The following is a 13,068-nucleotide window of genomic DNA, read 5'->3' as shown; positions in this document are numbered from 1 at the left end:
ATCTCCTAAAAGAAAAAAAAAAAAGCATGCGAATACACGGAGAACATGCATATTCTCAGCAAATGATCAAAATATTGATACAATTCATCAAGGTCATGGAGACTCATGGATACATACTGATGCATACACTCCCATTTCCCCGTTTTCTCTTTAAACTCTCTTTCCTTTCTCTCTTTTCCCCTACCCAACCTTCTTTAAACCACATGGCAAGGCTCCAGATATCTCACATCAATTCAAATCCTGTTGTAGTTGGAAATTTCCCAAACAGCTACAGGAAACTTGGCAATATGGTTTCCTTTTACGTATCTTCCCCCCCCCCCCCCCCCCCTCTACCAGAACTAATCAACCAAGACTCTTTTCTACTTCTTCCCTCTACCGATAGTGACAAACTGAGACTCTTCACCTGTCTTAGAAAAATCTTAGTTCACCATTCAAAGGACACTTTCAAACTTCATTGTATCTCTTTGCTCTCCCCACCACCCACTGTGTTGTGGAAAGTGTGCGTGTGTGTTGGAGGGAGATTCAAATTTTAAGAATCTCTCCTCCCTTCCTTATATTTTTTTAGTTTTCCATTTTTTTCTTCCCCTCTTGAATTAATGACAAAAACTTTTTATTCTACATTGCTTGAAAAATGAGTAGAATTGGAATATATCTATAATTTTGTTCTTTTTATAGGTAGGGATGCATAAGAGGAAAGCACTATAAATATTCTTATGCATGTGAGGGGAGTTGGGGGTGTTTTTCACACGCACGCTGAGTTGGGTAGGGCCGGGTTGATGTGCATGTACACACACGCTACACCGGATGTTTTTCCTTTTGACCAATTTAAACGTTTGACCTTTAAATTTCAAATTTATTTTTTGTTTTTAAACATTTTTCAGCCCGTTTGTATCTCTTCCTTTCTGTGTCTCTTTGAACAGGTGCACTGTTCCGAAGAGGCCTTTGTCTAAAAGAACACTTCTGTGTTCATTCGAGTGATTGAGAAACACTCTATAAAAGGAGTGTCGATCTACCTAGTTTTACACAACACCAGTACATTAGAAAGTATTCTCTTCTCTATTAATCTGACCATCATTCTTTTGCAATCATCCGGCTGCACCGTAGGGGACAAATGCGATTGTAAGGAGAGCGACCAAGTGACACGATTCAACCCTCATTCTCTCTACAAATTCTCAGTATTATCGTTCTGCAATACTACACTTCTACAAGTTTTCAGTTTGAAAAACAATTACCGATAAATTCAACTCTGCCTTTATTACTATTTTTCCAACAAATAGAGAGAAAGAGAGGAAAAATGGGTTCCTCAGGATTGGTTCTCATGATGCTTGGCTTGATGGTCAAATGTTCTTTTGCATAGTCACCTGCCATGAGCACCAAAGTGTTGTACCTGCACGAACACCAAAGAGTCAAATAATACGCATCCCACAATTCTCACACCACTATCAACCCATATATGCTTATCATCTTCCCCACTTCTTATTCCTATTTTTAGCTTCCTTATTTGTCCTTTTAGCTTTTTCATATTCTTCACAGTTGAATCCAAATCTAGCTTCACACGTAAAGTTTCAAAATTATTTTCTATTTTTAAACCATTTACAAAATACAATAATCATGATTCTTTGATTAAAATTTATTTGACCCAACTATTACCTTTTGCCTTGGTGAAAACTGAAAAGAGACTTCAGACCATCTCATCGGATTAATGCCCCAGAAGATGTATTCAGTACTTTTTTTTCTTGAAACTGACCTCCTATAAACCTTGCCGGAAACTACACGTCTCACTGGTTTTTGGTCGGCCAACTGTTTCTAGTTAGTCACTGATTTCAGGCGATCTTTTAATATCATCATAACAGTGATTAACAATGCTAAGGCTGCAACTTGGGCGGGGTTAAGGTTGACCCCTTAAGCAACCTGACTCTATAGTACATATTATATATAAATATATGTTATATATAATCATACATTGATTTGTTTAAATGCATGATAGTTGTATAACCACTACCACATTCTATCATTTATTTCATTTAAAATAATCATTCACTTAATCCTAATTAAATATACTAAAACTTTGATAACGTATTTTATGTTTCTGAATATTTTATTCTTTATCTCCTCTATGTTGTTTGTCATCCATAGTTTGTTGCCCATAAAAGATCTATTATAAGTCATCATAATAAACTATAGCCATTTAATTTCAAACGTTTTTTTCTGAATTTTATATTTAAAAAGCCAATAAAAACATCAACAAACAAATACTAATAAAATATAGGATTAATATATGCAATGAAAATTAAATTAAGATCTAAGATTAAGAAATTCTACAAGATTTTAAGAGATGGAAAGAATGATGAATTGAACTAGGATTGAAGAATTTAATTAGGATTGGATAGGTGGAATTGGATTAGGGTTAGGGGTGCGGGTTTAGAACTTAGGATTAAGCTAGGGTTTGCTTCAACCTGCCCTAACCCGGCCCGACTTACAGCCTTAAATAATACACTTACCTTTAATTGCATTAATTTCACTAGTGTGAACTTTACTAAAAGAAGGTTGTTTCACAGGTTTATGATTTGCCTGTTGCCTCTAGTGAGTCATCATCAATTTCTATAAACATATCAATACGACCGGTTTCCTCTTATGAACTAAACCCAGCTAGCTTCCACTTGTAATCACAACCCATTTTGAAGAAACGGGTGAGGAAATTGATAAAGGGTTCATGCAACCCATTTTTCAATTATTTCGAGAGTCAAACTTTTGATTAATAGTATTTCTATTAAAATATACAACAGTTGTAAACAAAGAATTACAGAAATTTCTGCTATTTCATTATTTAATAATTATATAATTATTAACAGTAATACCTAAAGTATTAATCAACAATAACTTTATAATTGTAAATTATTTAATAATGATAAATTACTGTAAATAACAATTATAAATGGTAATTATTTAATAATTATTACTATAAATTATTAACAGTAATTTACCGGTAACACTAATATTTATTTTAATGCTTGACACCTAGATTTCTATTAAGATATATAACTGTTTTAATGATTATTTTAACAATTATTACTCTAAATTATTAACAGTAATTTACCGGTAACAGTAATCTATAATTTAATGTTTCAAAACTAGATTTCTATTAAGATATAAAAGTGTTTTAATGACGGAAGTGGACCGAACCAGCTTCGACTCGACAATATAAAACTCAAAAATAATGCTAGGGTTGGTCTGGACCAGTTTAGAGCATGAATATGTTAAATTCCTGATGCTTGGCTAAATGTGATGCTCTCAGCCAAGGATCAAAACATCGATGCAATACATCCAGGTTTTGGAGACTCATGGCTAAACTGCCATACACAAGGTTAGGGGTGTTTTGAAAAGTTTGGGATGATAGAATGGCATCCATCTTAGTAAGGGTGTTCATTATATGGTGTAGATGACTACCAAACAAAAACTGGTAATTTGGTCTGGCTAGGCATTAAAATGATTTGGTTTGGCCTATGAATTCCTCACACCATAATTTTCTGGTTTGGTTTTTTAAATTTTACAAAGTAGACCAAATCGTAAACCATATTAAATAAAATTATTAATAATATATTTATTAATATATACAATACTTATGTAAACATATATGCATGTATGTATTCATTATTGTCATTCGCTTCGATTTTTCACTCGTGAATGAATGCCCAAGCAGGTAGTTGTTAATTAACTAGGCATGCATGATTTGGCATAAGAATTTTTCGAACCATAATTTACTAGTTTACTAGTTTGGTCACTATGCCATGAAACACCCCTGCCTCTCACACTGATAAAATAAATAAATAAGAGTCTCGGGCTTATCAATTCATACCAATACCCAGCATTGGAGTGGAAAAAACCGAGAATAGAGACCATTTAGCATTCAGGAAATTCAAGTGTCCTCAGTGGGAAGGTGTTTCTGAAAGGGCAAAAACACATAGCAGAGACCATACTAACCAAACCCAACTGGACCAGCATTTCCAATTTTTTACCTCATGTAACAGAATTTGATATTCAATGTTAAGCAGGTTTACAATTTTATCAGATCCAAAAAAAAGTAATCTATACCTATTATTAAAGTGGAATGTGCCAAACGCTCCTCATTCACACACCATTTCCATCAGCATTTCTTAATGGCACTTATCTTTTATTTTTGTGGTTTCTTTTTGAAGGCACCTATCTTTTTCTTTTTTTTTTTTGAATTTTCTAATTTTAAAATGAACAAAATAAGTTAAGTGACCAATCACCTTTAAGACTTTTAACACTCTTCATTCACACACCATTAATTAACTCTCTCTCTCTCTCTCTCCCATTAACTCTTTTAATAATCTCTCTTCATTAATTTTTCCGTTAACTCTCTCCTTCAATAACTCATGCCAATAATTCTCTCTCATCTCCATTACTTTATTAAATTGCATAAAATTCATTAAGATATTCAATGATATATTATTGGGCTAAATAATCTACTTCCATTTAAAATTATAATCCATTTATATTTCATTTGAAAATAATAAAAATTAAATAACCATAATAAAAATAATTTAGTAAGTTACTTAAATAAAATAAAAATAATTATTAACTATTATTTTTTATAAAAATATTTTTATTAATATAATAAAAAGAATTTAATTAATAAAAGGAATAAGATGAATTAAAAACTAATATAAATTTAAAATTAATATAAAATTATCAAACCGTTATTAGTTTTATAATTAAATTTTATTAATTTTGAAACCAACTTAAGTTCCACTAAAAATTAAAAATTTATATAGTTAATTAAATTTCATAAGGAATTTAAATTTAATAAAAAATTAATATACTTAAATAAATTTAATTTTTAAAATTAATAAAAATATTAATTTTAAATACATTTTAATTATTTTAAAATCAATTTAAATCTCATTTAAAAATAAGGAAAATTATAAAATCCTCCTTGGGTTTTCTAACAATCCTATGAAACTCCCTAGTGTTTTAACCTTTACAAAAACCTCTCTTATTGTTTTGAAAAAATGTGCTACCTCGCGAGTGTTTTAACCTTCACCTTCATCCTTTTTACCTTACTAAGTTATTTTTAGTAATTTAGTATGGGGGTTTGGAACGAGGAGAGGCAAGGGGACGTGGACCACATTACTATATATATATATATATATAGATAGATAGATAGATAGATGATAGATAGATAGATAGATATAGATTTTTTATTGGTATTTAATAATCAATACCTTAGTATTTTATTAATATTAGGGTTTGGGAGAATCGCACTCCGTGAAGAATGGGAATCAAAATCCTATTCTAACCACACAAATAATTGGAATCAGGCACCTATTCCAAGGAACCAAACAAACCCTAAGCTATTTTCTTCCCTTTCCTTTTCATTGGGACCTTTTCCACCATTGCTACCCCATGAACTACTGTTATATTGTACCTAGGTCACAGTTGCCACTACGGAGGTGTTCAATATCGTGGATCAGTCCATACTACCGGCCAATTTATCGTCCATGGGTTTTAATTGTAGATAGATCCACACTACAATTGTACTTCTTACCATGACTGATCTCATGCTTCAGATGATGTGTTTTTCCCTAAAAAATCTATCCCATATTTTTTACCATTGCAACATATCTCCTCTTCTCTCTTATGGTTCATTTGGTTGTCGAGAAATGGTAGAATGAGAAAGGAATGTATTTTTTCCCAATTTTACATTCAGTGTTTGTTTCCCGAAAAACAGTATGATCAAAATTCATTTCCATATGTTTGTTTTCTGAGAAAACACTGGATAAGAACTTTAGACTCTTTATGTTGTATTTTTAACATAAGTAATGAAAATTAAATTGCTAATAAATCCATCTCAACCATTAAACTCTCCAACATAGAACCTCTCACATTAGCATCCATTCCATATATACCCTTCTTAGCACATGATGATCAAGCACACATGGAATACCAATATATCAAGCATCCATAATGCATAAGAACATTCCTAACAAAAAAGAAGTATATAAAGAAGAGATTAGTTGAGAAGTTTTATCAAGTAACAAGTCCAGCTGTTCTAGTCATAATTTAATTTTTCCATAGCAGATTAGTTGAGAAGTATCAAGCATCCATCTTAATTCATATGGAAGAAGATAATGAACAGTTCTTGAAGGGTAATTTTGATAATTTTCAAAAATTTTAATAATACATGTCATCACGTGATACACATAACTGAAGGATGGTTAATGGTAGGTACTAAATTGATACATTTTAAAAGTTTGGATAATAGATTGATACGTTTTAAAATTTGGGGACCAAATTGACATTGGGCCCAAAGTACAAGATACTAATCTGGAATTTTCCCTTAATGATATTTATTGGGAGGTAGTTATTTCGATCACAACCTGAACTTGGAACAGTCTTCATTTTGTAGTGAGAAGCGACAACTTCTGTTACTTAGAGCGACCAACCATGTTAGAGTACTAATAAATCAATTCCTCCTGAACTAAAATTAAATGAAAACAAAAGATAAAAGAGATAACAATTTCACACGTTTACGTGTTGAGTGCAAACCTAAGTAACCACCTTTGGAATAATGAAAATGGAGCCAAAAGACCAAGATAACAGAAATTACATTATCAAGCCCAAAGACCAAAATCACAAACATCCGGACAACTTGAGAAAATTACAACCACAGGTGGATCAGGAGTTGGGAAACCTAATTAAGATGAAAATAATTAAGCGCAAAATTAGGTTAAAGATATAGAAAACCAAATACATTTAGGCTGTGTATGGAAGAGGTGTTTTTACATTGATGACGTTTTATACTGAACCGACCGTTATATTTTGAAAATCGATGTAAAAAATGTAAAGTTTTACATTGATAAAATTGATGTCGTTTTTATATCGATTATCGATGTAAAACTCTAAAGGTGATGAGGTTTTACTTCTATTATCGACATAAAACTATACTCTAGGGCTGTTCATGGGTCGGGTTGGGTCGGTTTACTGCGGTTTTTCCAACCGACCCGACTTGGTCGAGTTACCTGACATAGAAACTCAAACCGATTTAGTGTTAAGCAAAACTGACCTGGTCAGTTTGAGTCGGTTTGGGTCGGTTTTGGTTCTAAGTTCATCCCTGTGATAAAATCTTGCTAATTTTAAAAACAGTCATAAATTGAACATCATTTTAGCCATCTCCTATGATAAAATTTAAATGAAAAGTTGTTCATTAATCACTACTCACTAATCCAAAGTTTCTTGCAACCATTCAAAAACTAGGTGGCCTAATGGGCTTTGGAACTTCATGTTTGAATTAGGAACTAAATCGGTTTGGTTCGGGTCGATTTCGCTTTTCACATAAGAAAACTGAAACCGACCCGAATCATCGGTTTAGGAATTTGCACAACCCAAAACCGACCCGTACTGATGAAAACCTGGCCGACTCGGGTTGGGTCGGTCTAGGTTGATCGGTTTGATCGGGTTGGGCCTTCTTATGAACAGCCCTACTACACTCCATCACATGCAAAACTGAACCGAAGTATAATTTTACGTCGATAATAATTACACCCTTTTACTAAATGCATATAAAAACGAACCAATGTAAATTTTACATCGGTTCTTGATTTACATTGCATCATAGTGCAGCCTTAAGCATAACCAAGTAAAACAGAAAAGAAAATGAATAAAAACATAGGGAAACAAAAAAAAAAGGAACCTAATTAGAAAGAAAGATGTGGAGTCAGAGGAAACAATGAGCAATGAGAGATTAAAGGATAAAAGTGTACATACTCTGAACCTTGTGGGATAAAGAAACCCAAGGAATGGATTCTCGTTTGGGATATGCATATGTATTTGTTACATTGGATGCATTACGAATGCATTGTACACCAAACAAACATCTGCAACTTCCGTCGTTTTAAGGTGGGACTGAAACTGTATTCAAGATTTTGTTGGGTGGAGATGGATTTTTAAGGGTTTTCAATAAGAACAAAGAAAAAAAGTGCTTATACTTGCCTGGAATTGGAAAAAGAAGGGGAGGAAATGGGGACTCAAGTTGCAGCCCTTGTGTTTTCGTTGGATATAGTATCGGATCGTATTTGATAGGGGTATTATCCAAATCCGATCACCAAAATACATGACATGACATTAGGGTTTTCAATGAGTCGGGTTTGAATTGGGTTCAATAGAATCGAAACCGATTCGACAAGAAATATTGACCCAAAATCAAACCTTATAATTTTAGACCCAGAACCAAATGGATTGATTCTCAAAACAATTGGGTTTAATGCAATGGACCCAATTATAATAAATTTACTGAAAATATTTTATATATAATATTAATTTATTTAATATACATTAAATATATATATATATAGCTCGAGTCGAGTCAGGACTGAATCAGTTCGGAATTGGGTGGAACAGGTTTTGAACCAATAACAATCGAAACAATATGACCTGTTCACATCCATAACTTAGATACTAACAGATCGGGTCAATATCCAACTTGACCCTATTCATGAATCCAACATAAATGAATCTAATCCAACCCACTATAACCCTATTCGATTCGGTTTAAAGAGAGGAACATGCGTGGTATATGCAATCATTTTCATCATCTTTAGCCTCTAACATGGGTTTAAAAGGTGGAGTCAAATCACCTTTTCGAGTGGCAACGCCTCAGCTCTTGTGAGGTGTGCACCTTAATTAGTTCTATTAATTGAAAAAGTATCCATTTGATTACTCTTATTTTCTAAATATATTAATCGTTATGTGCCACAACTAATATAAATTATTTCATGCTCTTGTGCAGAATCATTGGCTCGTGAAGGCTTTGCCCCTACACCCACCCCTGTCGCCCTGTCGGGTGCATTAACAATCTAAGCCTGATAAATACCAATTCAGTTCTCAAACCTGAGATGCCTGTCAACCTCCCTTACAACTTTAAATTGTGCTACCAAAAATCCTAGACTAGTTCCAGGGAAAAAACCTTGATCAAGATAAAGCCTGAACAAATAGATGATATCAAGACCAAATCGAAAAATAGCCAAGAATTCAATGGTGTTGAATCTTTTTCCAGTCTACCATTCCTATACTGTCATAGGCCACGTCTCAAATGACTTGGCAACAACTGAACTAACAATTCTATTTTGTAATAATCAAATTAGACTCTTGATATCCCATCCTCACAGACGCACCTCACAACAGACAGTTTTAAGTTTTAACCACATAATGTTTGGATAATCAGAAAAGTAATGGTTCACAATCAATTCATTAGTTGTTTGAATTGTCCAACCTTGGTTTTGATAGAGTGCTCATAGTGATATTCGACTCTTGAATAAGGTGACACACTGTATTGCAGGTTCCATGCAAAAAGATCAAAGTCAGCTACAATATTAACAATTACCAATATATGGCGCACTTTTAAGAGTGTTTCTAATCTTCATCAGACTCTTCATAAGGTTCGAAGTATAGGATTTTTGCTTTTGGGGAAGCCCGACAGAATCGCAACAACTCCTTACACATATTTGATCCTGCGGCAGTTACTTCTGATTCAGGTGCAATACACATCGTCTCAAGCACCGGTGCATTAGCGAGTAAAAGCTTCAAAAATTCCAACTCAACTCTCATGCCATATATATATCTCATTTTGACAACTTGAAGTTCGTTCAAGAAACAGCCAGAGTGGAATTGCTCTTCCATGAATTCTAGGACAGGTTCCATATCTCTGGGAGCACCTTTATCAAGTTGTGCCTATAGAAATTCATAGAACTCAAGACAAGTTTAAAAATTAATGACAAAATGAAAACTTTGAAATTAAAAATTGAAAGAATAATTAAATTTGATATAACTCACCGATATCTCAAGTCGTTGTAATTTTGGGACACTTTTAAACAAGCAAAAAACCACTGAAATCACCTTCAAATTACAGAATGTTATGCAATCGAGATAAAGCCTTCTTAGGTGGTTATAAATATGTGGAAGCTTCCTTGGAATATTGCCAGTAGCCAAGAACTTCAAATACCATATGAGAAGAAGAGGAATACATAAGAAACATGTTCCACAAATAGAATGTTTGAATGAACATGAGATTATATCATTTGATTTAAGCCTTTTTTTCCTTTTTTTTTTTTTAGGGGGGGGGGGGTCTTATCACAATGCTCTTATCTAAGTGGAGCCATTGCCGGTTGTAAAATGTAGTTCATTTCTTGAGATCCTGAAATCACCTTCTTTCAACCTTTTCTTAGCAAGTTGGTGGATATAATCATTTCATTCTAGGGTTCAACCAAATCAAAATGTAATAAATTACACCAAACAAAAGGAATATAATCATCTTACCTTCATGGTTTCATTTCCCAATTTAAGTTCTTCAATGCGAGCTAAGCCTCCTAGAGCCTTGATCAAGTTAGACCTTCTACCTTGATCAATATAATTGCTTCCTCCAATTGAATAACCACATTTATAAATTGCTACATTTACTAAAAGCGGACAATTTTTGAAGCAAATACGTCTAAAACTACCACAGAGATATATGAGGATGAGATTAGGAGCATCAACTTCTATATCAGTGAGACCATTAAAATCATCTAATTCCAATATCTCAAGTAGTGGACAGCTGGAAATCAAACATCCAATTGTAGATCCAACAAAGGTTATGTTATAAAGACGAAGTCTCTTTAGATGGTTAAAGCCTAAACCCTTGGATGTTGGTGGAATTCTGAATATGCAACCTCTAAGTTCCAAATATCTCAGTTGTTTGCAGTGAAAGAGAGAGGAAGGCAAAGTATACTTGCCCCCTCCCCCGCCAACATCAATATGCAAGATTAACTCCTCAATAGCATTTCTTGACAGGAAAAGTATCCATTTATCAATACCAGAACAACTTCGTAGAGCTAATCCGGACAGTTCAAACTTCTTTATGTAGCCAACATGAATCAATAGAACTTGGTGGACAATCTTAATGAGTTTGGACTTGATACGAGATTCGTAATCGAATACGATTTTAGGAAGGGTAGCCCATTTGTACCTCCATTCTGTGGATAAGATGCTTGTTCTCACTGCATCCTTTATGGGCAAATTCACCAGGATATTTTCAATGATGTTTATTGGGAGGTAACTGATTCGATCACAACCTGAACTTGTAACAGTCTTCATTTTGAAATGAGAAGCAACAACATCAATCTATTCCTTAACTCTGCAACAAAACAAGAAAACAATGTTAGAGTAATAAACCAATCCCTCTTCAATAACAAAACAGGTTAAATGATAACAGGAGAGAAAAAAAAAAAAGATAGGACAATTTCATACGTTTGCATTGAACAACTTAAGCCCACTACTAAGATTGCTAAGTTGGCAAAAAATGAATGCAGACCAACCCAGCAAAATCCCATCCTAAGAGAATAATGACAAAACCCATCTACCCTCTTAATCGACAAACACCAAACATCCACCTCGGGAATAATAAAAAAAGAAAAGTTAATAACAGAAAGCAGAAATCTTAAGAATATCTAGCCCAAAAGTCCGGCCAGCTTCAGAAAATTACAACTATGAGTGGGTCAGAAGTTCGAATACCTAATCACAACGAAAAAATCGAAAATAACTGATGGCCAAAGTAGGTCCAAGATATAGAAAACGAAATACATTTGTGGGTTCGACTCCCACTTTGGTCGATTCGGTTGTATCAAAAAAAAAAAGCATAACCAGAAAAGGGATGAAGCAGAGATTAAAGTCTAAAGGAGTATCTACTCTGAAACTTGCCTCGATGGGATAAAAAAATAAACTGAAGGTAGTGATGTCTGGGATGTAAGTGAAAGAACGAAAACGAATCGCTTCTCGCAACCAACAAAATTCCTAGAGGGGAAAGATGAACTAAACTTGAGGAGCGATAAGCATACGAATTTTTTTTCATCGGATGCATTACAAACGCAACATACACCAAACAAACATCTGGAACTTCCGTCGTTTCAGGTGGGTCACCAACAGTTAACACAGGTGGGACTGAAACTGAAACAGTATTCCAGATTTTGCTGTAGGATGAATTTCCAAGGCGTACAGATAGAATAAGAACAGAAAAAAGAAGTGGTCATATTTGCCTGGAAAACGAAGATAAAGAGGAAATCCTAACCTCTCCTCCAGTTCTTCTTCCTTACGGTGACGCCCCTTTTTGTTTTCTTGTGGATTCTTCGCTTTCTGTGCTCAGGGCTTGCTTACGTGCGAAGTTAAAGCTTTAAAAAGCTGGATTGTACGTATGTATGTACTGAAAATTTTTGGACCCCGTTTGGGAAGAGTTTAAATAGTGTAAAATGCAAATGTGCAAGTGAGTTTTCAAACATGCAAATGCAAAGTTTGGTTTAGTTTTGAATTGATAAATTTGTTTTCTTGCCAAATAATTTTTAGGTATATATTTTACATGACAGAATTTGACATTTTTTTCTATTGTAAACTTTGCAGTTTGCACTTTTGAGAGAGAGGGTATTCTTGCAATTTGGTATGGCTCATTGCACAGCGGTAATGTGCTGTGGGGTGCCATGCGAATTCAGCTTCTAACCTCATAAGCTTATAGTTTAACATTTTTCATGTTTGTTTAGCTTTTCTGCTTTTGAAGGAAAATGACAACTTGAAACTCATAAATCAAATTCTAACTTAAATTAATTATTTTTAGGTTTTCAAAAGTATTATTAAGTTGTATTGATCGGAAACATTAGACGATCCGGTTAGGATGGAGGCAAATCCATACCCTTTTCCGACCTCTTAATATAGCACAATATCAAGATTCAATGGGAAGAAGGAGATCGGCTTCGGTTAGGGCAATTTTGTGCTCACTCTGTTCCAATAGCCTTTTACAATCTTGCATCGGAAATATCTCTCCATGAAATAAAATACATGAGTAGGAAGATATTCTCAATATAAGGCTGTAAAAGCTGCTCGAACTACACCCTCACGAAGCCGAACTCTCTAGAGAAACATGGGTGGTGAACATCAACCTTCCCATGAATGACAAAATCAGGTAGGGGAGATGTTTTCAGTGCATGACTGAAAGCACTCTGAGATTGGTGTAAGAGTGTCAATAGA

The 13,068-nt window shown here is 33.9% G+C and overlaps 1 protein-coding gene across 2 annotated transcripts; it reads right to left on the bottom strand.

The window, feature by feature from the left end:
- Window positions 1-9,231: 9,231 nt before the first annotated feature.
- LOC104597813 (F-box/FBD/LRR-repeat protein At1g13570-like) lies at window positions 9,232-12,267 on the bottom strand. Of its 2 annotated transcripts, none has more exons than XM_010259538.2 (4): window positions 12,122-12,267; window positions 10,336-11,191; window positions 9,853-10,011; window positions 9,232-9,750 (listed from the first exon to the last, which is right to left on the bottom strand). In XM_010259538.2, the coding sequence occupies exons 2-4, from the start codon at window positions 11,149-11,151 to the stop codon at window positions 9,433-9,435; spliced, it is 1,293 nt and encodes a 430-aa protein (XP_010257840.1). In that variant the 5' UTR covers window positions 11,152-11,191; window positions 12,122-12,267; the 3' UTR covers window positions 9,232-9,432. The 2 variants fall into 2 exon arrangements, with proteins under 2 accessions (XP_010257840.1, XP_088760533.1); XM_088904407.1 differs by lacking the exon at window positions 12,122-12,267 and adding an exon at window positions 11,755-12,108.
- Window positions 12,268-13,068: the final 801 nt, after the last annotated feature.

This window comes from Nelumbo nucifera, chromosome 4 (assembly GCF_055504915.1).
Source record: "Nelumbo nucifera cultivar China Antique chromosome 4, China Antique-T2T, whole genome shotgun sequence".
NCBI classification, from domain to species: Eukaryota; Viridiplantae; Streptophyta; class Magnoliopsida; order Proteales; family Nelumbonaceae; genus Nelumbo; species Nelumbo nucifera.
The sequence above is the reverse complement of the archived record's forward strand: the minus strand, read 5'-3'. Positions and strand labels throughout refer to the sequence as shown.

What these genes read in the sequence shown, in the direction of transcription:
- LOC104597813 (XM_010259538.2), bottom strand. Translation starts at nt 11,151, where the DNA reads ATGAAGACTGTTACAAGTTCAGGTTGTGATCGAATCAGTTACCTCCCA. An exon ending in TGGGAAATGAAACCATGAAG is followed by an intron (nt 10,012 to 10,335) that starts GTAAGATGATTA and finishes TGGTATTTGAAG; the next exon opens with TTCTTGGCTACTGGCAATAT. An exon ending in TACAACGACTTGAGATATCG is followed by an intron (nt 9,751 to 9,852) that starts GTGAGTTATATC and finishes GAATTTCTATAG; the next exon opens with GCACAACTTGATAAAGGTGC.